Source organism: Triturus cristatus, chromosome 4_2, assembly GCF_964204655.1.
Source record: "Triturus cristatus chromosome 4_2, aTriCri1.1, whole genome shotgun sequence".
Classification (NCBI taxonomy): Eukaryota; Metazoa; Chordata; class Amphibia; order Caudata; family Salamandridae; genus Triturus; species Triturus cristatus.
The window spans coordinates 263,156,861-263,182,779 of record NC_140586.1 but is presented as its reverse complement, the minus strand read 5'-3'; the positions used below and the strand labels follow the sequence as shown (position 1 = coordinate 263,182,779).

General features: G+C 43.1%; 1 protein-coding gene across 5 annotated transcripts in view; it reads right to left on the bottom strand.

Annotated features, from left to right (window-relative positions):
* CAMSAP2 (calmodulin regulated spectrin associated protein family member 2) overlaps window positions 1-25,919 on the bottom strand; it is a 523,611-nt gene that overhangs the window by 409,139 nt on the left and 88,553 nt on the right. For all 5 annotated transcript variants that reach the window (XM_085601471.1, XM_085601473.1, XM_085601474.1 and 2 more), the window contains exon 2: window positions 12,302-12,561. In XM_085601471.1, the coding sequence (XP_085457597.1) occupies window positions 12,302-12,561 (260 nt within the window). The remainder of the gene's footprint in view (window positions 1-12,301; window positions 12,562-25,919) is intronic.

Here is a 25,919-nt window from a genome sequence, read left to right as displayed (position 1 = left end):
CTGTGGTTTCTTTAGACACCCCTGCCCTCCACCTGCTGCTGGCCACCTCGGCAGTTACTTATCCACCCCCTACAGTCCAAGTTTTCTTTACCCATTTCCCACTCTACATTGCTGTTTGTGCTTACTTTCACACCCCACCCTCCACCCTTGTGATGCTTGCCATCCTCACCCATGCTGTTTCTTTGTTTCTAAATGTTGCACAGCAGCACAGGCTGCTGTGCAACATGGCTTAAAGGGAGAAAAAAAATGCTATGGCTGCGTCATAGCTCTTTTTTTGCAAACATTGACAAAGCCAAAAGATCTTGCATAGGCGAAATCTGTAGGCTTTGCCAGTGCTTGTTCACATTGCTCCTGTGCAGTTCAGGGTCTTTCACTGCAGCAACAAAATGCAACAGTAAAATGCTGCAATTTCATCAGACACATGGGAAGCCCTGACACTTAGGGCACAATTTATGGGTGTGATGGGAACTTAGATCAGTATTCCTGGAAAAGTCACTTTCACTTTGATGACATTTTATACGACCATATAGCTCCATACACAATTTGGATTTATTCTTCTACCAGCTTCTCTAAGGTCGCCACAGAAGGGCACGGCTAAGAATGGGAGGACACATGCATCCCCTATTTGAGTCTGGTGAGGACCCAATGGCTAGAATCCCCTTCTCACTCCACACAACACCTGCTCAACACTGCCTACATGTGCATACTCTCCTCTCTAGCATACAGCACTGCAATCATCTCTTATCCACCTACACTCTGCCGAACCTGCACTAACACACCATGACCCTACAACCTCAACAGCCCCTTTAATCACTCCAACTACCTATAATAAAGACACAGAACACACCCAATGAGTCATGGTCCTTAAATTACACTCAGCAGTCGGTCACGCAGCACAAGTAGCTGACCTGATTACCACTAATCACCTATTGGCTATTTTTATTACAGATACTCAGTTCACACCGACACCCACCTATGTCTATGATATCCTGTTCTCTCAAGACCACAGTATACACAATATTGATAGGCTGAACCAAATTGGAGGAGAAAACACAGCCATCCTCTGTTTATCGTTGTCCTACATCCTCCAGTAACTTAGAATTATTTACTTGCCACATTCCCTTGAACACTATTGTCTTGCTACATCTCATCTACACATCATCTATTTATTACAATGGACAAAATTAGCATTCCGAGAACATCATATTTCTATATGACTTCAACCTCCTAAGGGACAACAATGAAGTTCAGGAAGTTTGCCTTCCTCAATCTCCTGACTACCACCACATTACAAACCATAACTTCCAGCCATCCCTTAGCAAGGGCAACAACCTGGATCTCATCTGCATCTCAATGATTGTTATTACCTGCCGCCCTCCACAGTAGTTCGAACTGACTGCCCACACTGCCACCCCCTAAGTTAATACTCTCCAACCACCCAAGGCTAACAAAAACAACAGAGATCAGGAATAGATCCTTCAAATACGACCCTTGCCAACCAATGTAATAACCTATAATTTCTAGGATCCTCTTCAAGTCCACACACATTGAGACACTCCAAGTGGGACTCACCAATACATTCTACACAACAGCAAAGAAACAAGCCTACATTGGCCGAGGAGAACAAACACGTTAACCCCTGTCAATATGAATTTCTTGAAGGTCTAGATACCCTGGAACAATGCTTGAATTGTCATCTGATTTTAGCAAGATATGTAACAGCTAAGCAGTGCCTCTTGCACCTGGCCTTCATGGATCAATTGTGCGCATTCAACAGAGTTAATTGGTCAAAACTTTGGTCAACCCTACTTGGGCTGGGACTGGATGATTCCTTGGTGTGCTTTCTTGTCGACCTACATTCAGATCTGGAAGCCAGAGTGTACTTTGGTCTCAATGGCGAGCTCTCAGCCACATTTAAACTTGAGCATGGAGTTTGTCATGGTTGTGTTCTAGCACACATTTTGTCCCTCCTTTATATCAATAATTTGAATAAGTATTTAGATGAATGTGGATGCAGCCTTAATTAAATCCATACTGTCCTTACTTTCTTGTATGCAGATGATGCAGTCTTACTGTCACGTACCCCAAAAAGTCTGGAGCTCCTAGTGAGAGCTTTCAAATTTTATGTTGGATCTTGATTTGGAGACACATTTTAATAAATCCAAATTAATGGCATGTGCTCGATGTAGTTCCAATCTAGGAGTTTTCTACATCAATGGCAACAAATTGTTGAAGACTTCCCAGTTCCCCTATTTGGGGATCATTTTTGATTCTTTCAACTCCTGAAGTTATAACTTGTCTGTCAGGAGTCAAAAACTTCAACAATCTGTGGGTGATTTGTTTAATGTATCCTCTGTGATTGGAGGTAAGCCACTCGCCCGACTGCTAGAAATTTATAATAGACAATGTGCACCTGTTGCACCGTATGGTGCTGGAGTGTGGGGTAATGCAAAAGCGTGGCTTGTTTAATTGGAAGAGAATCGTTATCACCATCAACTTCTGAGTCTTCTTCCCTCTAGCTTTATTTGTCATGAGGAGCTGAGCCTCCCCTTCTTAGATGATCTTATCAAACTTCCTCCGCTTCTACTTTGGCATTCTGTTCGGTCTAATCCCCATCTTGAACTAATGTGGCTACAGGGACTTACCCCCTACCCCTCTCATGGGGCAAATAGGTTTTTCCAATAGGGTTTCTCTAAACAGGTGGCAGCTGGCTATAGGCCTACGCCCCCAGTGGTAAGATTGGAGCCCAATATCTAAGGTCCTGACGAATGCCACGTACCCAAGTGGACAATACAGGCAGAAACATGTTGACCCCCTCTTAACAATCACTAATTCACAGCGGCGACGGGATGATAAGGTCCCCACTCACCGCACTTATATATTTTAATCCCACATAGTAACCCCATTGAATAAAAATCGTTCAGGTATACTATGATGGTTTTTAAATTCACTCACTCCTTTTTTTGTTTGGACCCCCACTTAGTTTAGAAGTGCATCCCTGTCTCCAGGTGTATGCCCGCCCTCTATCAAACGCGGTTTTTAGAGGGCGAGGACTGGCAGATGATGAAGCATGACACCTGGTGGTGTGTGATGCCAGTCCGTCAATTTTTGTGATTTGCCCCCACTAGTTTGGGCATCTCTTATATACAACTAGAAACGGTCCTTTCTGTGGTTCATAGCTTTGGTTGGAGGCTGACCGATTTCTAGTGCCCTAACGCCTCTAGTTCCCTCCCCGGGCCAGACCCTGGGTGTAACTGTGGTTCTCTTCTATATGTTACGAGAGCCCTAGAGTCTCTGGAGGGAACTAATCTTTTAACAGAGCCAGTTAAAATTTGTAAGTTGGATAGATTCAATGTAAAGCATAAAAGACGTACAGATGGATAGGGAATGTGAAGAACTGCCTAGACCCTCTGTTAGGTCTTATACTGTAATACAAACAAGTCTGGGAATTTAACCCTACTTACTCAGAATGGTTGTGCACTGGGGCAGGGCACTTTTAACTTGTTTCCTGACCTGGGTTATACATTTCCAAATATGCTTCCTTTGGGCCGATATGACCGCTTTAAGATTTGTGTTTGTCCTGACGGTCATTCCGATCAGACAGTTCAGCATTTTGTTTTCATTTGTACATTTTACTGTATTTATTCTAAATGCGTTTTAATTCCTTTGCTGAAACAGTATAACTTTATTCAATGTAGTCCTTTATGTTAATTACAGTTGCTAAATGGGGATGATGTCTGATTTTTAGTTTGTTCTTTTATTAAAATTCTGTTATGAACTGACGAAACTCGATTCTTTTTTAAAACTTCTTTACTGTAAAATGTTTTATTTTATGGCTATATTTTTTTTAATTGAATACATTTTTTAACTGAAACAAGCCTACATAAAATATTATTCCTTTCAAAACCAAACCATTTGCCTCTTTGCATAGCTAGAAACTCATCAGTAGGAAGTGGTACATTAGATATCAGAAGTGCTAACGGAAATGCACATAGCAAGTACAAGACCTCTCCGTCCTAAAATGTCACTGCATTGTTTGAAGGAAGCACATCACTCAAATAAATGCTGCTTTCTAAAAAATACATCATAAAGCCCTCTAACAAAATTAGGGATCTCTTCATTGGCATCAAACGCTGATTGAATCCCTCAGTGGGACCAGCAAGCGCAATACAACATTGAAAAGATTCAACAACACATACATAGCACCACACCTGCTGACATCCACACATCAGCCTCATCATGCAACACACCCAAATGGAAGCTGTTCGATGCCCTCTCCACAGAAAACCTAGCACTCGTATTGTAGTTACTTAAAAGCCGTATCTTACAAAAGCAAAATTATTAGTCATAAGGAAAACAGAAGGAGCTTTGCTCACGACAACCCTGACCATCATCAATGTTTCCCGTCAACGTATCCCAACCTTACAGACCTTCTTATGTACCCTCCTGCCTGCACAGATCCTGCCAGTCTTCAAAACTCAACTTGGGCTCCATGACTTTGACCATTATCTACCAGTTGCAAGCCTAACATTCCTCACTCAGAAAAATCATAGTGGAAACAGTTGCTAACAATCTCCCTGATAAATGCAATGCCCTTTCACAGACCTACCAGTCCAGTTTGACATTGCTGATGCATAGAAAATGCATAATTTAGAGTGTGCAGTTCCTCTAAAGAAGGAAAATACAACCATGCTGCCGACAATGCCCTGCAGTTCACAGACAATCCTACTCGACATCTCCGCAGTTTCCAACATTGTGTACACCTATACCTGGCAGAACATCAGGCCACACACAGTGGGTTTTAAATGCACCAGCTGACAGTGATTGGTTTGGATTATACTTGAGGATTGGAGAACGGCTAGTCTAGATGTTCTCATCCTGATTGCCGTCCACCCTGATGACAAGCAGCATCCTCCAAGGTTCCGTTCATTCACCGGCAACTTTCATTCAATGAAAGGCCTTACGGTACCACTTGGGGATACGGATGTGACCCTCCTCCAATATGCAGATGGCATACAGCTCGGCCTAAGGATCACTCTGGATCACAACATCACCAATATGAAGTGCTGCATAACTCTAACCCTGCATGTCAAGGGCCTCTATCAAATTAAATCCACCCAAGGCTGAGTTCATGAGTTTAGCCTGATTAATGATATCAACAAGTAACACTATGTCCCAAGATGGGTGGATGGAATGGATCAGCAGTGGTAAGTGCCTTGGCTTCTATCTAGTCAGCAACCTCAACTTCAAAACACACAACGCACACAACCCTAATATAGCCTAGCATGCATGAACTGCCCCTTGTCCGTAGAGTGAAGTCATTCATTCCATAATCCCTGCTTCCCTATTTAAGGAGGCTCATTAATGCTTCAGCACACCTCACTAAAATGTCTCTGATATTTTGAAAGAAAGGCACATATTCTCTTTGGCCACCATTGCAATCCACATCATCTTCAAGACCTGTTACATCAGAAATAAGCGGGTCAAGGGTATCACTCCGCTATACATGACATCCCAAATCAGGCATTTTAGTGTGAAGTGTGTCCTTAAAGATGCATTTTGCACCACAAAAATAGCGTTAAATAGCATCTAACGCGAACAGCATCCGCTTGTGTTTTGAGCGTTCGTATTGTTCCCATGGTCCTGCATTAGGATTTTTTTCTCAAACAGAGACCTCACTATGCGATCTGGCGTAATTTCAGGTATTTCGTGCAACAAGTGTAACACGAAATGACTGAAACTATGCAATATTACAAGGCATAGCGAACATTTTACCCTGACCTAGTTTATTCCGCAATGTGTTCCAGTTCTCAGCTTCACCTAGTAGATCCTGGTCTTTCGGTGATCAACAAACATCAGGGGCACAATTCACAAATGGAACCATAAAAGGTGCAATAAAAAAAAGTACTTGTGCACATGTGTGCAAATTAGTGATATTTTCCCTTATTCATAAACTGAGTGAATATCTTTTGAGCACTGCAATTTCCCCAGCGTGGAACTGAGTGCAGCGTACTATTCTGCATATGGGAAAGACAGCTGCTATGTACGGCCTTTTTTCTCCATTGGGAAATATTTTCACCAGTGGAAAACCTTTTCTCCAACACCACCACCACGTGTACTGTTGCTCCGTCGATCCCCTTCCAACCTTGAAGGTGCTTTACCTCATCTCATTGGAGGAGCTCATATCCATGACTATGTCCAGAGAGGAAACGACTAGGATCGGAGGGGAGTTCATGAACTCACACGGAAAACCACACCTAAATGCTGCCAATGTCAACTCCTTGTGCGCTACTTACTTCTACATGATTGGTAAGCAGTGATGGTATACAACTACACAGAGGTAAATGGATTTACAGCTCTTCTGTAAATAGAAAGCACCACAAACCCTCTGATTTATCCTAGTAAACTTGCCTTACAAGTGCAACCAGTTTTGTGCCTTACAAGTTCAAACAGTAAACAGGACCCTGAAACAGTCCCTCTTTCTGTCCCTTTTCTTGTTTCTTGCACTTCTGTCTTCTACTCAGACAGTAACTTTTCTCTCCTATTTTTTTCATGATGGTCTCTCTGTGAAGCTGATTTCTGATTGTTCCTGCGTTTAATTGTGTGCTGTTACTCCAGATTGTGTATCTCACTTTTGCAGATGCATTTCCAAATTTAACAAAATTAAAATGTAATTAAAAAATTGCACATCTTATGCATTTTAGTAGAATCCGATGAGCTCTTAAAGTTTTATGGTGAAACAGTTTACGCTTGCGCTCGCATAAAGAGGAGTTATTTTTTCTTAATATCAATGTCAGGTTCTGTGGTTGTTACTCTTATATGATTTTAATGACAAAGAATGAATTTAGACTAACATTGACACTTGTTATAATATATATACCTCACATTTTTTTCGTGGGCATTGTCAAATAGTTAGATTTTAATTTGATAGATGTAAGGAAAGGCAAACCAAAGTATCTTTCCACTACTGCTGCATAGAATACCACAGCAACACAATGAACTTGGTATAACACACAGGCAGGATTATATAACGTCCATGGAATCAATGCTAAATTTCTGAACAAAATTAGTGCCTTGGTCCAATATATGCCTCAGTAGGCCAATGGAGTTTAAACCATCCACTGTCCCTGCCAGCTCTGGAAAGTGTCAGTACTAAACCTACCTGCTACCCATCAAACTCATGAACATCATAACTCTCTAACCCTGGATGTCAAGGGCCTCTATCAAATTAAATACACCCAAAGCTGAGTTTATGAATTTACCCTGATTAATTATATCAACAGACAGATGTATCAATTTGGAATATTCTGGATCTCCTATAGCCGCAAGAATGACCTAGGTGCGCTGGAGTTATTGTTTTTTTAATATACATTCAATTATTAACTACACTGCTAATTAAAAAATAGATGGACAGCGCAGCCGTTTGATGGAATGTCATATAAATGTGTGAGTGTTAAAAAACAAGTGCCAGAGGCGAGCCTGGTAAACACCAGCACAAATTAAGCATCTGAATGGATGCAAAGCTAGGACAGTCATATGTTTATGTAATTTTGTTGTCATTTATTGTGGCAGCAAACATGCTGTAACAGCAAAGGGACACAGCCGGGGCCGGGATGTCCAACACAGATACTGGAGGTAAGATCTATGTCACAATTTAGGGATACAGACTGCTTAAGCAAATGATCTGTACTTCGATTCATTATCTATAAGTCTACCTAATGTGGATATTATGAAAATCCATCATGGAACTGCTGGATCTAAATGTGGCATTCCTGGTGTAGCCTGCTGTGGTCTTTTGAATTTATGAATATATAAATGCACAGTAAAATGTTCAATTTCCAGTAATCTATAAATACTATGTGGAATCGATGATCAATGCACCAGAAGCCAATGTAGTGAATTGTATTGCATTGTAGCATCTACTAAAAGTGGCGAGGCCACAACATTAGAATATGATTACTGACACCCTTTCCCAGTGTATGGATGGAATTATGTGGGCTGTAGCTTGTCTTATGTGGTGGTCTTGGGTAAAGTAAGCTTCAAAGATGGGCTTGGAACAAGGTGTACTTTTGCATGGCATGCTGCACGCAGCGTCACAACTGATGCAGCGGCTCATGCAGGTTCCCGCCCCTTCTGTCTGAATCATGTAATTATGCAAAGAGCCACGTTTTTAAGGCTCTCGGAAATTTTGTGTGATGTTAACTTGTCCTTTTCATGCAAACATCAAGCTCCAGTGTTTAGCAGTTTGAGCAGTGCAGGAGGTTCCACTAGTTCATGTCTATTTGAATGAAAGGCGAATCAAACGAGGCGCCTAACTAGAGTGCAGTGGTATTGTTCTATGATATGTGTAAAATTCATGTTGCATGAGGACTGGGGTATGTGTGATGCACATTACTTTAAAGGTGGCACATCTATCCACCAGAAGCCACTGTAAGGGTCTTAGGGCTGGTGAACTGTGAGCCAAATGGCAAGATAGAGCAGCTTTCCGGCAGACACGTTCATAATTCTCTGGAACCTGCTCAGTAGCACTAGCAGGGCCCAAGGCAAAGACCACTGATATCGCAAAGGCGGGAAAGCTACACAGCAATTATAGCATGGACATTTTGAGTGAGATACTAGGAAAAGATAGAAACTGATCACCTATGTTATTCACTTCAACAGAGTCTACTGGCGGTGAGGCTGGTTGTTGTGGCCAGGTTGTTGAATGTTGGTGTTTAGTCAATTTTTATGGTCTGGCTTGACAGCGGAACTATTGCCAAACAATTATGTGAGCATCACTAGATAGGGGCTTTGGCTCCACCCACGTGTTGGTAGCCAGGTGTACATGTTTTGATTGGACAGAAGTTGTGTACTTCCACAAAAAAGTGCTTGCCCTCCACACAGCTATGGTCATTTTATTTATCCAGCTGCCTGATCTTGAACTTTCAAGGGGCACACACATAACATTGTAAAGATTAGATAACTTGTGGTGTTTTTCTCTGCAGCAGCACAGCTGGGAAGAGGGCAGTCATCAATCTACATGGATGCTTAAGTCTGGCTTACCGGTGCAACTGTCATTGACTATTTAACCTAAGCCAATATTATTTTACAGTTATTTCCTTCCACACAAATACATATGCATTCCCATGCAATCCATGTGCAATGCTTCACATTGCCATACTACATTACTTTAAAGCTAGACCTATTGGCATTGCCAATGCATATTTAGATATGTGTATCTCACTTTTTGATGTGCTCAACTTGCGATGGTTCAATAGCACCCAGAGTTTGATCTCTTGGAGGCATTTTTCTTTTGTGCCGGAGTTACGGTTTGATGGAATTTCAAGCTTAAGTATGATTTTTCTGTCATTGGCTGAGTTAGGGATGCGGAGACTAAAGGAAATGTGGTCAGGCGGGGTTCTAAATTAAACACTGAAGAGGCAGGGGAATGGTGAAGCCTTGACGGACACCGTCTGTGGAGGTGAATGATGTTGACCTGAGTGGTGAGTAACAGTGCAATGATTGACAGCATCAAAGGTGCAGAAAAGATTAAAACCACTACTGTATTTGAATCAACTGTAGTCTAAATATCATCCTATTTGGCAATAAAGGCTGTTTTCATGGCCAGGCCAGTGCTCAGTTCGGTTTGGAAGTCCAAACAAGCATTGGCATAGCCAATAGGTCTCGCCTTTGGGACCTTATAAGTGTTTAGCCATGCAACAGTTGCATAACTAAACACTTATAAGGTCCCAAAAGCGAGACCTATTGGCTATGCAAAGCGCGAAAGTGAAAGTGATCGTGATCGCGATCACGATCAAGCATCAAAGCGGCCGCGAAAGTGAAAGTAATCGCGGTAAAGCGCGGCGCGCGCGCCCGCGCACATGCACTGTAGCTCTAGGCTGGCCTGGTAGCACTTTTTGGAGCCCTCTCAATAAGTCTCGCCAGACCAGCGCATGCGCTGGGTCAGGCGAGACCTAAAAAGGGATATTTTCTTCTATGAGTGCAGACATTTGCCCAAAGGTGGATCTTTCAATACGTCTGCCCATGAACTGGCCATTGCTCACTGGAAAGCCTTTAGAAGGATTTGTGGGCTCAAGGCCTGGCCTTTTTAGAATGGGAAATTCTTGTTGTCAAGAAGCGGCTGAAGATGGCTATGGCCAGGATGGATGGCAGTCCACTGAGGAGGATATTCTTGAATATATAAGCTTGACTTAAACCTTCTGGTGATCCTGTTCAACAACAGGCTTTTGTAGCATCACAAGAGTTTGAAGGAGGATAACTGTTCACAGGCCAGTTTTTTCAGTCTAAACTCGGGTTCATTTGTCATCCTGTGTTTTCTTCTGAGGTATTTATTCAGTTTGTTTAGGATACTCTACCAGGGAAACACAAAGCTCTTGCGAGGAGATCAGTTTCCAGTCAGTGCATTTAGCATTCAGATATAATTTTATATAGGTCTCTTGATCAGTCATCGACTTCTGAAATCTAGTGGGTGTAGTGGAATTTTTTTGCCTTTTCGTTAGTAGCTCTTCTGAATTGCAGAATGGCGTTGAGAGTGCAAATTTGTTATTGTTGTTTGAAAGTCTACCGGTGTCATTCAATGATCTCCTTGTTTGATTGTTTTCTTCTGTCAGCTAGAGAGCTTTCATACACGGAAAACGTTGTTAAAGACATTTGTCAGCTCAAGAGTAAAAGTGTGGAACTGCTGCTGTGGGGCTGGTGAGTCGGGAGGGTGTGAGTAAAGAAATTAAGGAAAGTAGGTCAAGTTTCTTGCAAGGTGCAACATTTACTAACTATTTGAGAGGGTAATAATCATTAGTGGAAATAGGATGGAGAAGTTAAAGTGAATTACATGATGATCAGTCCAATCAACAGCATAGTTCCCAAATACTGTGAGGATGCTATAAGAACGAGATGCAAATATTGCATTGACTTCATGCCCAGCTGCTTGAGTATGCCTATAAACCATTTGGTGAAAACTAATAGACTGAAACTTAGGGAGAAGGCATTTCAATACACACAGATTATGATCTCAGAATCAAAGTCCAAGAAGGGGTTAGTCAATGCCAGATTGAGTTCAGACAGTCTTTACATCAAGAAAAATGTTGGTGTGAAAGTTTGAGAGGGACAGCGTTCGACAAGCAGAGAGTCACATTCTAGGGCAGTAGTCTTGGATATGTCTGGCTGCAGTGGATACATTACAAGCAATGGTTAGACCTTCTCCAGGCGTCTTAGTTTCATGATTGCTGAAAACTATCTAGACACCTGGGAGTACAGCTTTGTGAATGAAAGATGCTGCATTGTCACTTATTCATGTGTCTGTGATAAACAGATGGTCAGGTGAGCTTTCTGATATCAGTATACAGATGTTCAGATGGTTTGTGTTCATTGAGCTTTCATTCATATGGGTGGAAATGACTAGGAAAGAGAGGTAGACAGGAGTACATGCCACTGAATGATACCATTTTTGCATCTTAAATTAATAACAAACATTTTAAAAAACACAATAATAAATATGCAGGGATAATGCCTTAGTTAACATTATGGGTCATGACCTTCAGTGTAGGTCTAGAAGTGTTCACTCCATTTTTGATTTTCAGGATAGCCACATATGAAAAACTTGCATGCAGTGAATCAACGAGGTGCTCATTTACAAGGTCAGTAGTTATCCAGAAAATGTGCACAGAGCTAGACCTCCTGGCCATATGTTACACAATGCACCAAATCGGTTAATGTATAGCTATTTAAATCAATAACACCCTTTTTATTTCCAAAAAATCAACAGCAATCAAAATGATTTAAAGCCACAGAGTATGCACCCCACTTCCTGATAAATGGAAAGTTTACCAACACGTTTTCTGAAAAGAAAGATAAGCCATCTTAATGCTATTAAAGAGCATGATGTAGAAAACTAGTCCAGGGTGCCCACATTGGTTGAATCAAACGACAAATTTTAAAATGCTCCAGAGTCATTAGCTCTTTGAAATCGAATCCCTACGTTACAACAATCCTAGAGGATATGCTTTAAAAAAAACAAGGCTGTGACGTTTTTATTTATATCCTGAGCATATTTTAAATATCTTTTTGTGACAATAATTTCTTTTATTGAAAACTCAAACCTAGATTAACATTGGAAATCTAATTTAGACAATGTAAACTCAAACCAAGGGTAGCATTGGAATTTCAACTGAAACAATGCAAACTTTACACCGACTTGAACAATGGAATTTGAAAGGTAACAATGTAAACACCTAAGTAATGTAACATGAATTTAACTGGTCAACTGAAACCTACAGCAAGATGAACTCAAAATGTAAAAGCTCACCATCTGGATGGGTTTCTTGTGCAGATCTCGCTCCGTCACCAGCTTCTCCTGATCAGTGACATAGAGACCCTTCTGTGCCAAGGCCTGGATGACGGCATCGTGCCCTAGAAGCGGCTTGGCAGTGTCGCTCTTCAGAATCAGACTCCCGGCCCGGCAGTAGAGCTCCGCGGACAGCAGCAAGTTGACGACAGGGGGCTTGATGTGCTCCTGCTCATACTGATCACTGTAGAAAGGTTCACGCAAATCCTCTGGGACATTTTCTATCGGAAAGAAAAATAGGCCGGATCATTAACAAAAAACTAGGCATATTTTTTACTGTGACACTAATTTCAGCAAAAACATACTTCTGTGAGTGACAGCAATAGCACACAAAAGATATCTGTTTTCAAATAAAAGTGAGGCAGGTTTTCGTCTGTGGCGTCAACTGTGCATAACTCGTAATCAACCTTCTGATTGGACATGACAGATATTCATTATCACCTCTCAGCTCCAATCAATCTAATATGTTTTGACGATCCATCCCCTCAGAAAGCCATGTACCTCTTTTATTTTTGGTGGCTTCAGGGAGGAGATATTTACTCTTGCCATCAGTAGTTAACCACTGCCGTACGGCACCATTAGCTCTTCTTCCATCCCCTCTCCTATATCTGGCTGGAGCGTGTTCTTCCAACAAAGTTACATCCATTTCATGAATTACTTAGATAGTACTGTGGCTCTGGGCAGGGAAATATTGTGCTTTAAATTACTTTTACATCAATATTGCAATAGTCCGTGGATAATTATTAATCTCAATGCAAATGTAATAATTTGCCAGCAGTGGCTGGTTATTTATATTTTTGATCAAAAGGTAAAACAAAAATCTGCAGAATTTGAAATATCCAGCAATAACCTTTCCAAAATGCCATGAGCAGCCTGTTTTCTAGCTACACCAGTGTTCTTATTTTAACTTCTGTAATAATCATGTCTTCTTACCACAGGTATCCACCTCAAATCTGCCTCTGAAATCACCCACCCATTCCCATTTAAAGGATAGTGTCTCAAAGAGAAGGAGCAACAGCTCCATCTGTAGTTCCTGCATCTGAACATGAACTTACTTGCCACTCCTCCCTCTATTCAGAGTTTAGGAACCCAGAGCTCACATGAAATGTAACAAGAATTGGCAAAACGAATGGTTCTGGCATTGGCTGCTGACCTTTTGGCTTTGCCAATGCTTACTTTGTTTGACATTATAGTTAGGTGTTGAAGTGAGAGAAGAACTAACATTTAAAAAACGCAAAATCACATAAATGTGACAGTTATAAATTAGTGAACTAACTATAACGTTGTACTCCCATGCACTGCTTATGCTCTCAAATATAACATCACTCATGACATGTTAAATGACATTATACATGACATCACTAATGTTATCTTAAATGACATGATTGAGGACATCACAGATGACATCATGCAGTCATTGTAACAACGTCCTGTTGGGTTAGCGGGCTTGAAGTAATTCAACAAGCTACACCTCTCCCCACTTTTCTTTTACAAATCAAGTGATAATGAATACAAGCCACTCTTTACTGGTATTTATCCAACCAATTTCATACTCTGATCAACTTAACAGATTCACCTTCTTAGAGACTTCACATGACTCGCAATTTTAAGTCAGAAGATTGACAGGCATACCTTTACTACTGATAACACACCTTCTGCCAGGCTCTATTGACAACCTTCTGTAGTGTGGCAAAGTACACTACACATATTCCAGACATACACACAATGGCATGCAACCTTAGAGCCATGCTTATAACCTCAGTGTGAATTAAACCACCTCTAAGTGGGTAACTCCTGCATTCTACATTATTCCACAATCCGCAATGCCTCAAAATCTTCAGTAAAAGTCTAGAAATAAACATCCACAGGTTATAAACACCCGTGGTAGATAGAATTTGCCCATACCACTGTACTACATCTATTTAACATGAACACTTACTCAGACACCCACGTTTGGATGATCTATTGTCAACAGAAACGTTGGCTTTTTTCACAGAATTTTTGCATTAGTCTTTGGCTTTAACCTATATTTTTCTCTGAAACATGCTGCTGCAATCTACATCAGGTGCGCTCAGCCTTTACTGTATTTAACATGGAGTACTGCTTTCACCCAAAACTTAACTGGTTTGTAAACAGCGCGCAATATAACTGTCAACATGCACAACCACAATTACCTCCATGGCTTGCACTATTTCCATTCTATGAACTTGCATGTGCACACACAGTAACTCTATCTCTTTTATTAAATGGTGCAATGGTTTATGGAGTTAGTGAAAATCAGTGGCATAGATGATGTAATTAAGGACATCACTTGAGATATTGTCAGTGATGTCAACGATGATGCCATTTAACATGTCATCAGTGATGTACTATATGAGGTCATAAGCAGTGCATGACGGCAGAACAAGCTATAGTTAGTTCACTAAACTATAACTGGTAAATTGCAGTAGACTTAGGCAGGCAGAGCATGTATATATACTCCCGCCATTGCGAAAGTAATCTGCCTGCCAAATTTAGAGATGCCTGCTGGCCCAGCGGACATCTCTTGCATTTTTAGGAAGCACCGTCATGACAGTCTCTGTAAATGCATTGAAACTTTGACGGACAGCTCCGTGTATCAAACTTTCCACTTTTTTGTTATTTTCAAAAACAAAATAACAAATCAGGATTTTGTTTTTTAAAATAAAAAAGGCAATGACCCCCTTGCTATGGGAGTTTTCTCCCATGGTGCTGCGGTTATTTTGCAGTTTTAGTGTCCAATAGCTCCCGCCCCACTGCTCTTTCCTGCACAGGCCGTTGCTTCTAAAGGAGTGCCATCTTTGGAACTGCTTTCCCCCCAAAATGACGCAACATCCATTCACAATGTATGTCCTTCTGACACAGGCTTGAGAAAGAGTTGCAGTTGATTTCTTTGGGCCCCTAGGAAACTGACATCGTCTCTTAGTAGTCATTGATGAGTATTCACGTTTCCCTTTGGTACAGGAGTTATCATTAACAACCCATGACAAGGTCATTAAGCGGCTGGATAACATCTTTGCAGTGTGCAGTATACCCACCATTCTCAAATCTGATAATGGTCTGCAGTTCAACTTCAAAGAATTCAGAGTGTTTCTAGTCAAAATAAATATCAAGCATCAAAAAAGTAGACCCCTGTGATCCGAAGCAAATGGTGTTGTGGAATGATTCATAGGTACACTTAACAGGGGAATTCAGCGAGCTTCAATGGAGGGGATAGAATTAAAGCAAGCCCTGTGTCAAGCCATCCGTGCTTATTGTTCAACTCCTCACTCCACAACAGGTGAATGTCCCACCACCTTGCTATTTGGGAGAGCCATCGGAACCAAAGTGCCACAATGGACAGTAGACCGCTTCTTGAGTGCTGATAATCTTTATGTCACCGACACTTCTCGAAAGTGCAAAATGAAGACGTATGCCAATCAACATCAGAGAGCCCAGGAAATAGTCTTCAATGATGGTGGCTTTTTTTTGGTCAAGCAGAAAACACTCCGTTTGCTGTCGATCCTCTAAGAGATGTGACGTGCAAAGGAAACGTGACGGCCCATTTTCACTGACAGTCCATCATACGGGACTGGTTTCACTTTAAGCACCTACCTCTGCGATCATCTGTTACTGCACTTACAAATGAGGCAGTTCCGCCTGGCAGTTACAGCTCAAGCATCAGAACCTGTACCATTGATGTATGAACAGAGTGCATCTCAACCACTTAATTGCCACTCGATCTGGCCAACTAGTGTGAGAGCCTCAACCACTTATCAAAAGATATAATGTAACTGTTGTTTGTACTTTTTATTTAACATGGGGGGATATGTAGTGACATGAGACAATGTGCACTAGGACCCTTGCGATTCTGGACAGACTCAACAGAGGAAGTACATAACTTGCTGGGAGGTAATAAGGTGTGGTTATTAACTGTTATGCCATAATCAGCGGTCCGTGAGTGTGATTGTATGCTCAGGAATAAAGACATACAGTCAAGAGCTCCATCTGTGGCAAAGTCATTTCCATGTTCCCGGGCTGAGGAGGATGCTACAACTTCCTTCCTTGAAGATTCACCCCTCATTCCCTATGACTTTTTCAAAATCATACATTAAATGGCCAGATGTAACAAGGAACAGGGAACCACCACCACCTGTTCCTGTGACTTGTCAACCTCAATATGGCAGCCAAGAAATCTCTGATTGCAGATATATGAAGGGGAAACTTCAATACCTCATGGACTGGAAACGTTATTATCCCAGTGACCATTCTTGGGAAACCGCTAAAGCTGTTCATATCTCACTTTTAATCAAGTACTTTTTCAGGAGGTACACCAATAAACCTGGAGCTCCTAATGGGGGCAGAGTGGTATGGGATGTGTAACTACCTGTCGCTATGCACTACTATGGGCAGACACGTGGTCTGCTCCTTGGTAGAGAATGCCACAGTGGTGGAACATGCACTGCATTTTGGAGCATTTGTGTATCTTCATCCTGTGTGTGGCTTGTGTCATTAGCTGAGAGCTGCACACTGAATTCTGGGGCAAGGTTTGTCTTTTTCTTGCACAGGACATCCCGGTAACATCACATGCATGGAAAGGATTTGGGATTAAGTAACTGCAGCATCGCTGTACCACTGCAGGTAGCAGAGCATTAATCCTCTCTTTTGATGATTATTTTATTATTTAATTAGATTTTAAATCAGGTTTTCCCTTTTTGAGATACAGTCATGTTTTTCCTTCTGGGTTAAGGAAGCATTCCTAAGGCATCATGGAGGGAAATCCTACCAGTTTTTTTCTTCTTGGTTCGCTTCCTGAATGTCAGTATAAAATTATACTGAACTGGGATACGGAAGGTAGCAATTGTGCTTGTTGGTGTATTGCTTGCTCGCTTAGCCTGTCTAGAATCCTTCCTCTGCGTGTTCCTGCACCCTTCCTCCTTAGCCTCTTGTCTTGTTTATTGGCTCGAGCCAGTTGCAAGGTTTTTACTTACTTGCTGTTTTTTCCCTTCCACTGTCATTCAATTTCCTAAGAATTGTCTGGATTCCTGTTCAAACCTGGAGGCTAAGGCTCCTGCTGGTGGTCAAAGGCACTGTCTTCTAACCAAGAAAGTATTGAACCCATCGCTAAGAAGACTTGCCCTTCACACACATTCCCACAGAAGTCCATGGCAATGCAGGGAACTACTTTGTGTGTGGATGTGCTAGGGTGACCACATTTTGAAAAACAACATCTGTAACATTCCACAAAAACAGAAGCAGGAGTATCATCTGCATTGACTCTGGTACACAGAATGACGAATTTGGTGGCAGTCATCAACATAGAAAATACACCACACTGACACAATGCAACATTTACACACAAGGGCTACTAAGTTACTTTGCAATGGAACACATGAAAGCGTGCTTCCCTCTCTGTTCACTCAGCTCTCTCTGGAAACTGGGACGAGTTAAACTTACTGACATGTCCTGGCAAATGCAGGATGCTTGGTCATCCTAGATTGTGATCAATGTGAAAGGGCAGAATGCTGTCACTCCCAGTGAGGTTAACTAATGGTTTAATGCGGCCGACCCACTTCCCATGGCTGTTTGCTGTAGTAGGCCTAACGAAAAATGTGAATGACACAATAAAAGTACTGTAGGGGAAAACAGTTAGCTGAAAGCCCCAGTAAGTATATTACACATAAAACGTTAGTAAAAGAAACAAGCATTTACAATGCAATGGTCTCGGCATTGGTAAAATTAGAGCTATTGGCATTGCTCATGACATTATTTTTGTTTATGTTTTTGATTTTAAAACATTTAAAGAAACGGCATTGTCATGAGCAATGCCAATAGCTCTAACTTTAACAATGCCGAGACCGTTGCATTGTAAATGCTTGTTTTCCGTTGGCTCTGGGGAAAGAAGGGGTGGGCAGATCAGAAGGGAACTCCGACTGACGGCGTTTGTTTCCACCAGTGCAAACTTATATAACAGATTTCCTAACTTATGTTTGGAATATATGTGGCGCCCACGGGCGCTTCCCATTTCACTTCATTCAACGTTTCCTTAAGAATGGGATTGATACAGAAAGGAACACGTCATGTTGGTATTTTACATGCTAACTTTTTTTTTTATGTTTAGACGCACTCAATGTAATGCTACACACAGACAGCAGTTAGGTAAATTAAGGACTGGTATCCATTCTTTAGATGCGGATACTTCGAGGAAGATGTGAGCAACCCATTGGATGTTTTTGGGGTACGGAATATTTAAGGTAAGGGTTAGATGACAGTTTCCCTTTTACAAAAGTAACTAAACAGTATTAAGCAATGTTAAAAAAAAAAGAGACGACGGGGGAGAAAAAGTGAGCAAGAAGAGAGAGAGACAGCCTTACATGGAGAAAGTGATAGAGAGATAGAAAAAGACAGAGTCGAAGAAATCGAGAGGGGGCTACATAAGGAAAGAGAGGCAGAGAGAGAAGGAGGAGAAAAACGAGACCGACAGACAGTTAAAGGAAGGTAAACAGAGAGAAGTTGGGAATCAAAGACACAGAGTTCTAAGCGGTGTGTGCATTTAGTACATAGATAGATAGACAGACAGACAAACGGACAGACTGACGGTGGGGCGGTCCTGTATGGCATGGGCACGGAAAGTGTTTCAGTTCTTACAAAATGTATTCTCGGAATAGATCGGCGTCTTTTGATTGGGCCAGAGAGCCACAGTAAAACACCAACGTCACCTAGTGAAGATGACTGCAGGAAGGGGGTGCGATATTCTATCTTTGAGACGAAAAGGTCTCGTTTGCAGGTCGGTCTCTTCAATGCCCCTTGGTTCGGCCCCCCACTCCCCAGAGGGAGGGGGATAGTGGCGGGACCGGGGGCCTCAGTGGAGGCCACCCCGGGAGCAGAGCCCGAACACCAAGGACCGGATTGGGTAGAGATAAGGGAGGGGAGAGAAGGAAGCAGGAACACCATAAGATAGGGCTGGTAGTAGGGCTGGCCCAGATCAGCCGTAAATCTAGGGTAGGAATGTGTGAGGGAGGCAGGGGTATTTAAAGGTGGGCACCGGGCACAAGGCCCTCTTTCTCCTGGGAAATTTGTAAGGAGAAGAAGAGAGGTGCTGCTGCTACAGAGTGTGAGGTGAGGGAGGGGGGGGGGGGTTCAGGGAACAGTGGGCCTTGGGAGGGATGAGGTGCCGTTGCCCAGGGGAGAGGGTGGGAGAGATGTGTGGGGCAGCTGGCGGGGTATTAATATTACAACTGAAATGGTTAATAAACGACAAGAACGTTATGGGGCATTAATAAAGTGTTAAGGGAATTCGTTACAGGATATTTCTGGGTATTAATGTATTCGTCTAACTCACCTTTCACCAATTATTGGCCGGAGAGCGCACAGTGGCTCATCTAGCGAGGTCCCCACCCAAGGGTGTATTTCCTCCTCGAAGCACATTTGTGAAGGTTGGTGACAAAGGAAGGTTTGCAGAGGTCAGCGGGAGCTGCTTAATTGCCGATCTAGGGTTGGTGCGGTGTTAAAAATGCACGCAATGACTGGCATTGTCATTGCTTTGACCTCTTAATAACTACAAAAAATTAAAAGCCGGAATGAAATTCGGGCGCGGAGAAGATCGCCGGAGGAGCGGGCAGAATTCGAAAATGAAAGCAAGGCGACGCGAGAGGGACAAGGGTGTTGTTCTGGGGATTAGGCGGTATGGGATAGTTGGGTGAAAGGAAGAGGGGAGGCATTATGAGTTTGGGGAATTGAAAGTCAGAGTACTGCCTGAGAATGTCCGAAATGAGGCGTGATGGGGAGGGGGCGCACGATCGGGTCGCTTTGAAGTGTTTGGGATGGGCGTTCTCAAGCAAGTCATGTATGAGCAAATACTGGGAAAGGGCTTAGCGGCAATTTAAGCACAATTCAGAGAGGATGGATGTTTTTACCGGGATGGGATCGGCCTACTAACATGTCACTAGCTGTGAAGGATGAGAAGCAGTACAGAAGATTTAATGTAGGATGGCCGGAATGTCGGCACAAATTTCCATAAGTGGGTAATGTGTGAAAGTCACATGGCACGCGAAGGGGTGCAGGAAGGTTGGTTGCAGGGGTGACGAGTGGGAAGGGAGACTGTTTCTCGGAGGGCTGGAGGCTCACTGTGGAGGTTGCGAAACGAGGATCGGAATGCTATTAAGCAGGCAATAGTAGGCAAGATCGGGATCCCAGGGGGAAGCGACGGGCGGTGTGGGCAAAAACTGTCAACTTTGGGCCAGTTGGACAAGGTGCGGATTTTTTGGTGTGGACTGGTATCCGGTGGTCCTGGGCAAGTTGTTCGATATCCGGCGGAGCTACAGGAAGGTCGGCCTCCCGTCATGCTGTGCAGAGCACGGTGGCGCCTTGATGGGGGGGCGCAGTTGAAGCGCTTTTGGCTTGAATATAGTGGTTGCAAGTAGGGTGCCGCCGTAATTCAACTGGTGCAAGGAATAACGTTTTTTGTTGCCCAAGCTGGTGTTTTGCTGCGTCTTTGACACCGGGATACCCGTGGCACAGCGCGATGGGGTGCAAGAGGGAGCGAGGATGCAGTGCCATCGAGTGGGGGGGGGGGAGGGGAGTCGTCGCCTAGTGGCTGGCACAATTGGGCGATAGGCCGGTGGGACAATGGGGGCAGGGTTGTCGGTGCTCCGCCCTCGGGTTGAAGGCCGGGCTAGCTTTGCTTTGCATGCGGAGTGGATTCGGGGACCCGCTGGTTCCTCGGATGGGGATGGCGGGTGCAGGACCAGTATTTCTTCCCCGGCCTTGCATCCATCCGATGCAAATTAACTGTGTACAGCTCGTCGCCAGTGGCTACGAGGCCACGGGGCCTAGGGTGGCGCACGGGAGGGCTTGTCTGAGGAGGGATGATGATGTGGGGGGGGGGAGGTAGGAGGGGGTTTGCGTGAGTGGCTGGGGAGCGGACGGTCGCTTGGGGGTAGTGGTGGGGGGCGAGGCTGTGGTGGCTCTGACCCGAAGGGGGAGAGGATTCAGGGAGCCACTAGTGTCCTTCGATGGAGGTTCGAGGCCCAGTCTGCATACACTAAGCCTTTCATCCTCCTGAGGCCAGTAGATAGGTTGCACGTCCTGTCAGCTGCGGTGCCTGCGGGCGCTCAGGTGACATGGGCTGGGGGTCGGGCGATGTCTGCAGGAAGGGGGTGCGATATTCTATCTTTGAGACGAAAAGGTCTCGTTTGCAGGTCGGTCTCTTCAAAGCAGTCGGGATGTAAATAGTTCACTCAAACTTCCCCGGCTGCAGCTGAGTGACTCTTCCTGACACGCGAGGCTGCCAGAGAGACGCCTGAGGCCGAGCATTCTGAGGAGTGAAAAGACCTTATCTAAATTGGTCTCATTAAACTCACAGCTATCTTCCCTGCTCCCAGGCGGCCGCACCGATGACGTGTGGGACGGAGGCTCATTTCTAAGACAGGACGAGCTCACTTGAGTGGTGGCTGGTGAGTCCGAGGCAGAGCAGAAATGCGTCCTTTTCGGATTCGGGGGCGTGTTTTGCTGTTGTCTCCTCCCTGAGACTTCTCGCAAAAAACACGCCCCCCGATCCGAAAAGGACGGGGCCTGTTTGGAATGACTGACCTCTTCTCCAGTGGCTGGCCAGCATTTACGAGGCCAGCCAATGGAGAACAGGGGAGAAGAGGGGCGGGTTCAAGCCCCTCTTCTCCAAGTCATTAAATCTCCGACTTCCGGTTCTGCCTTTCGGCAGACCGGTAGTCCTCGACCTAAAAAGGTCTTGCTAATGTTGAACTAAAAAAAAGCTAACAGTCCAGAAGTATAGACATTTTTCCTGTGGAAAAAGTAGACTTAATCCCTTAACATTTGGCCAAACACCACCCACCTGATGAAGTTTGTTTTCTATCTACATGACAGTACAGGTTGCCATTGGAACTGGACACCGCCTTGTGAGAAGTTAATACTATAATGAGCAGGCAGGCTGTTTACTTCTAGATTCACGGATGTGAATGATGGCATACCAACAGGCTTTAGCACTACACAGACACTGAACGTGCCTTAGATCAGCACACCATGAAGAGGCTTGTGCATTTGAACTATCAAACCAAAAGCTCCTTCTCCAAAAAGTATCAATATTCACTTCTTAAAATGTGAATGGATACTTCCTTTCTGATAGACACAGTCGAATATTTCTTTCCCATGATTGCTCCATGTTTTCATATTCCCTCCCTCTCCTGACCATTGAATCCTTCACCAACACCATCAACTTTCTCAAAGTGACCACCTCTGAAGATGACATAGTATCAACATCAAACCATGACTCCTAAGGCTCACGCTCAACTACTCTTTCCCGACTGCCACCTGTTCCCTCTGTGCTAAACACTCAACAGATCATTCCCCTCCATAAGAAACCACATATAGACTCACATCTCCTTTGCAAATAATGTTCTATTCCCAACCTTCCGCAGTTACAATTCATCTCCAAGAACACATACGCTGCCACCAGCTACTTCAAATCATGTAGTGCGGGTTCATTCCTCATTGTAGGAGCGAAACATTAACAACGCAAAAAGTCAATAATGCACTTAAAAGATTCCTGCCTCTTGTACTCCCAGACCTGTCCACAGCCTTTGACACCTTAGATTATCAAGCCCTACAGAGATGCTCTTTTCCTTAAGGGGGAGATTCTATGTTCTTCAACGCTTCATTGGGTAGTTAGCACTATATAAATGCAATTACAATACAATACAGTGCTGGAGTTTAGTACCTGTTTCCTTTAATTAATTTATACAAAGTGACTCATCCAGAAGCCCTCTTAGAATTGCATGTGGTGTCCCCTCACTTAACACTCTCACATATAACTTTTAATTTCTATGGGTGATTCCTAGGATTCATGAGATCTGAGAAAGACATCTCCTTTCTGCCATTGGCCAACCGCTAAGAGATTTTGGACAGCACACCCAAAGCCTCAGAATCTGTCTACAACTTATCAAAACCTGGATGCATGCTTGGCTGTGTAAACCTCACTTTACCCTACGAAAAATATCATGCCAAGATGGTCGTCACTGCATCATGAGACAGGCGCGGGCATCCATCATGACGCAGTTGCAGCCATTTTAGATTGTTTCTTTCTTTTTTGCAATGCCAATGGAAAGAAGCATTGGCAAAGCCAAGAGACCGGCAAGCATCCTGTTAAAAGCGTGACTTGTTTTTTCCAATGCTTATTAATAAAGAGATGAACAATAAAAACAATGTTGTGTGGGTGATTGTGTGGATTATGAACAACCTCCGGTCTAAGGCTCTGGTACAAATGTCCTTGGATGTAGGAAGGTTTCACTTAAAAAATAGCGAACTAGCTTTTAAAATTCTAGAAACTGACTATTAGGACTTAATTTTCAAAAACGTTAAGGGCAGCAGGTGAATGCTTAAAAACACTTTGAAAGTGATCAAAAGTGTTCGAAAATGCGAGGTGTTGCTTAAGTAAAAGCGGGATTCAGCTGCCTTTCTCACAGTCGCTCGTTAACTCTGCATGTTTATGGGAAGAACTGGCCCGCCTAAATCAAGCTGTCAAGCCACGACTAACACTCTGTCTAGCCTGGTGCCTAACGATGACTGATGGACAGCTAAAGCGCCCACTTATTACACTGACAAGAAGGCTCAGTGAGCCAAACGCTCACCGCTCACGTGACGTCGGCAGGTAACAAACGTTATAAATTCAAATCCCGAGAAGGCCAACGTTCAACTGTTCGTGGTCGTGCCGTTAAACTGCACGACGCTGCTGTTTACTGCACTTGGCCTGAGTATGGTGTGAAGCGCTATCTAATAAATGATCATGACTCGGCCCCACACCTCAAGAAACAGCAGCGCCTCAATGGGCTCGGTGTGAAAAGCTGCTCCTCGCCTGCCACACGGTACACAGCTTGTAAAGCTGTGAACAATGAGGTGCAGTGTCCCGGAGGACACACGTGCCTCACACGCGGTGCAGACATTCTGTCAGAGCAGCTTTACACGCACACTGCTCGCTGCTGCAAGTCCACACAGGGGCTTCTTGAGCAACTAGGCATAATATTTAACTGTTTGTGGCAAGTATCTGTGATGCCCATCACACCACAGCGCGTGCGTGCGCACACACACACCAACGCCATGTTTCAGTTACCAAAAATCACTACCATTTGTAAGTATTGCATAGAACATCTGAAATCTATTTGTTGTTCTTAAATGGCGCTGGGTTTATGTTTCAAACTACAGCGGGGTTCATTTGCCTGGGGCTAAGTGTTAGTTTACTGTAGTACTTAGTATTTAATATTAACATTTGATAATGATAGAGGTTTGTTATTCACAACATTTTCCCTTAAGGGAAATTTCGGTCTGAATATAAAAGAGATTAATATAGGGAGAATTAACAACTGGATTAGTGAGAATACCACACAAAAGGATTTGAAATAGACTTAGCTAAGGACAATACTGACAGCAATATATTAATTATGATAAGAAAAACAACAGGAAACCAAATTTAATCACATTATAAGACATATGTGTTAAGAAGATAGTCTAAAATGACATAATTTCTTGATTTGTCCTTCCAGTCGTTCAGTGATACCATCTGCCGCAACATGTCCTTTGGAGGTGTGCTCAGTCATTCATTGGCAGGACGTCATTTCTGGGAAATCATCACACGCTATATAAACTTCTATTCACCTATTCATTCATGCCATATTCTAGAAGGGTCACAAAGTGCACATGTATATGATTAAACAAAACTCATTTATTGATGAGTCACTGTGAAGGTTATTTTTGTTGACAACTTAAGGCTACTCATAACCTAATCTAAATGCTACCTGAGACTCTAATTTAATATGCTGGAAAGTTATATAATGTATTGAATATGTTGAATATATCGACTGCACTTAGAAGATCATTGCTTGTTCTCTTACGATGTAGCTTTTTATACAAATTTTTAATGAGAATATACTGTCACTTTTTCAACCTTAAAGACACAACAATAACAATGACAATAGCTGTGCAGTCTCAATATTTTTTAGAACTAGAATTTAAGAACATTTATATTATAGAGCAAATTGAATGAAATATCAATTGATATAAAAGGTATTCCTAAGACCCTTAGTACTGACTAATTTATTAAAAGACGTGGTTACTCCCAAATAGATCCTCTTTCCCTTGGACAGGTACCTTTACTTGCTTATCTCATTCTGAAATGCGGCTCCAATTTATCTGTGAAACCTTACGAAAGTACGCAGCGGTAGTGATACCCGTCACTAATAGTACATTTTAAAATACCCGTAATGAGCTCCCTGCAAAAGAATAAAATGCAGGCTCAAGAGATGAGCTCTTTTTTCAACACCAGTCCCCAAAAACAATGGGCCATATTTAACATAGGGTTGCATCGCTTTTGCACCATGCAACGGGGTGCAAAAGCGACACAACCCTTAAGACGTGATTTATCAAGCCAGTCTACACCACCTTGCGTGGCTGAGTGGCTTCATAAATCCAGAGTAATGCAATGCAGAGCAAATCGCTGCTGTGCATTACTCTGCCCCAGGGAGGCGTTCCATGGGTGGAGCATGGGTGTTCGCACACAACAAGCAAGGATTTTGAC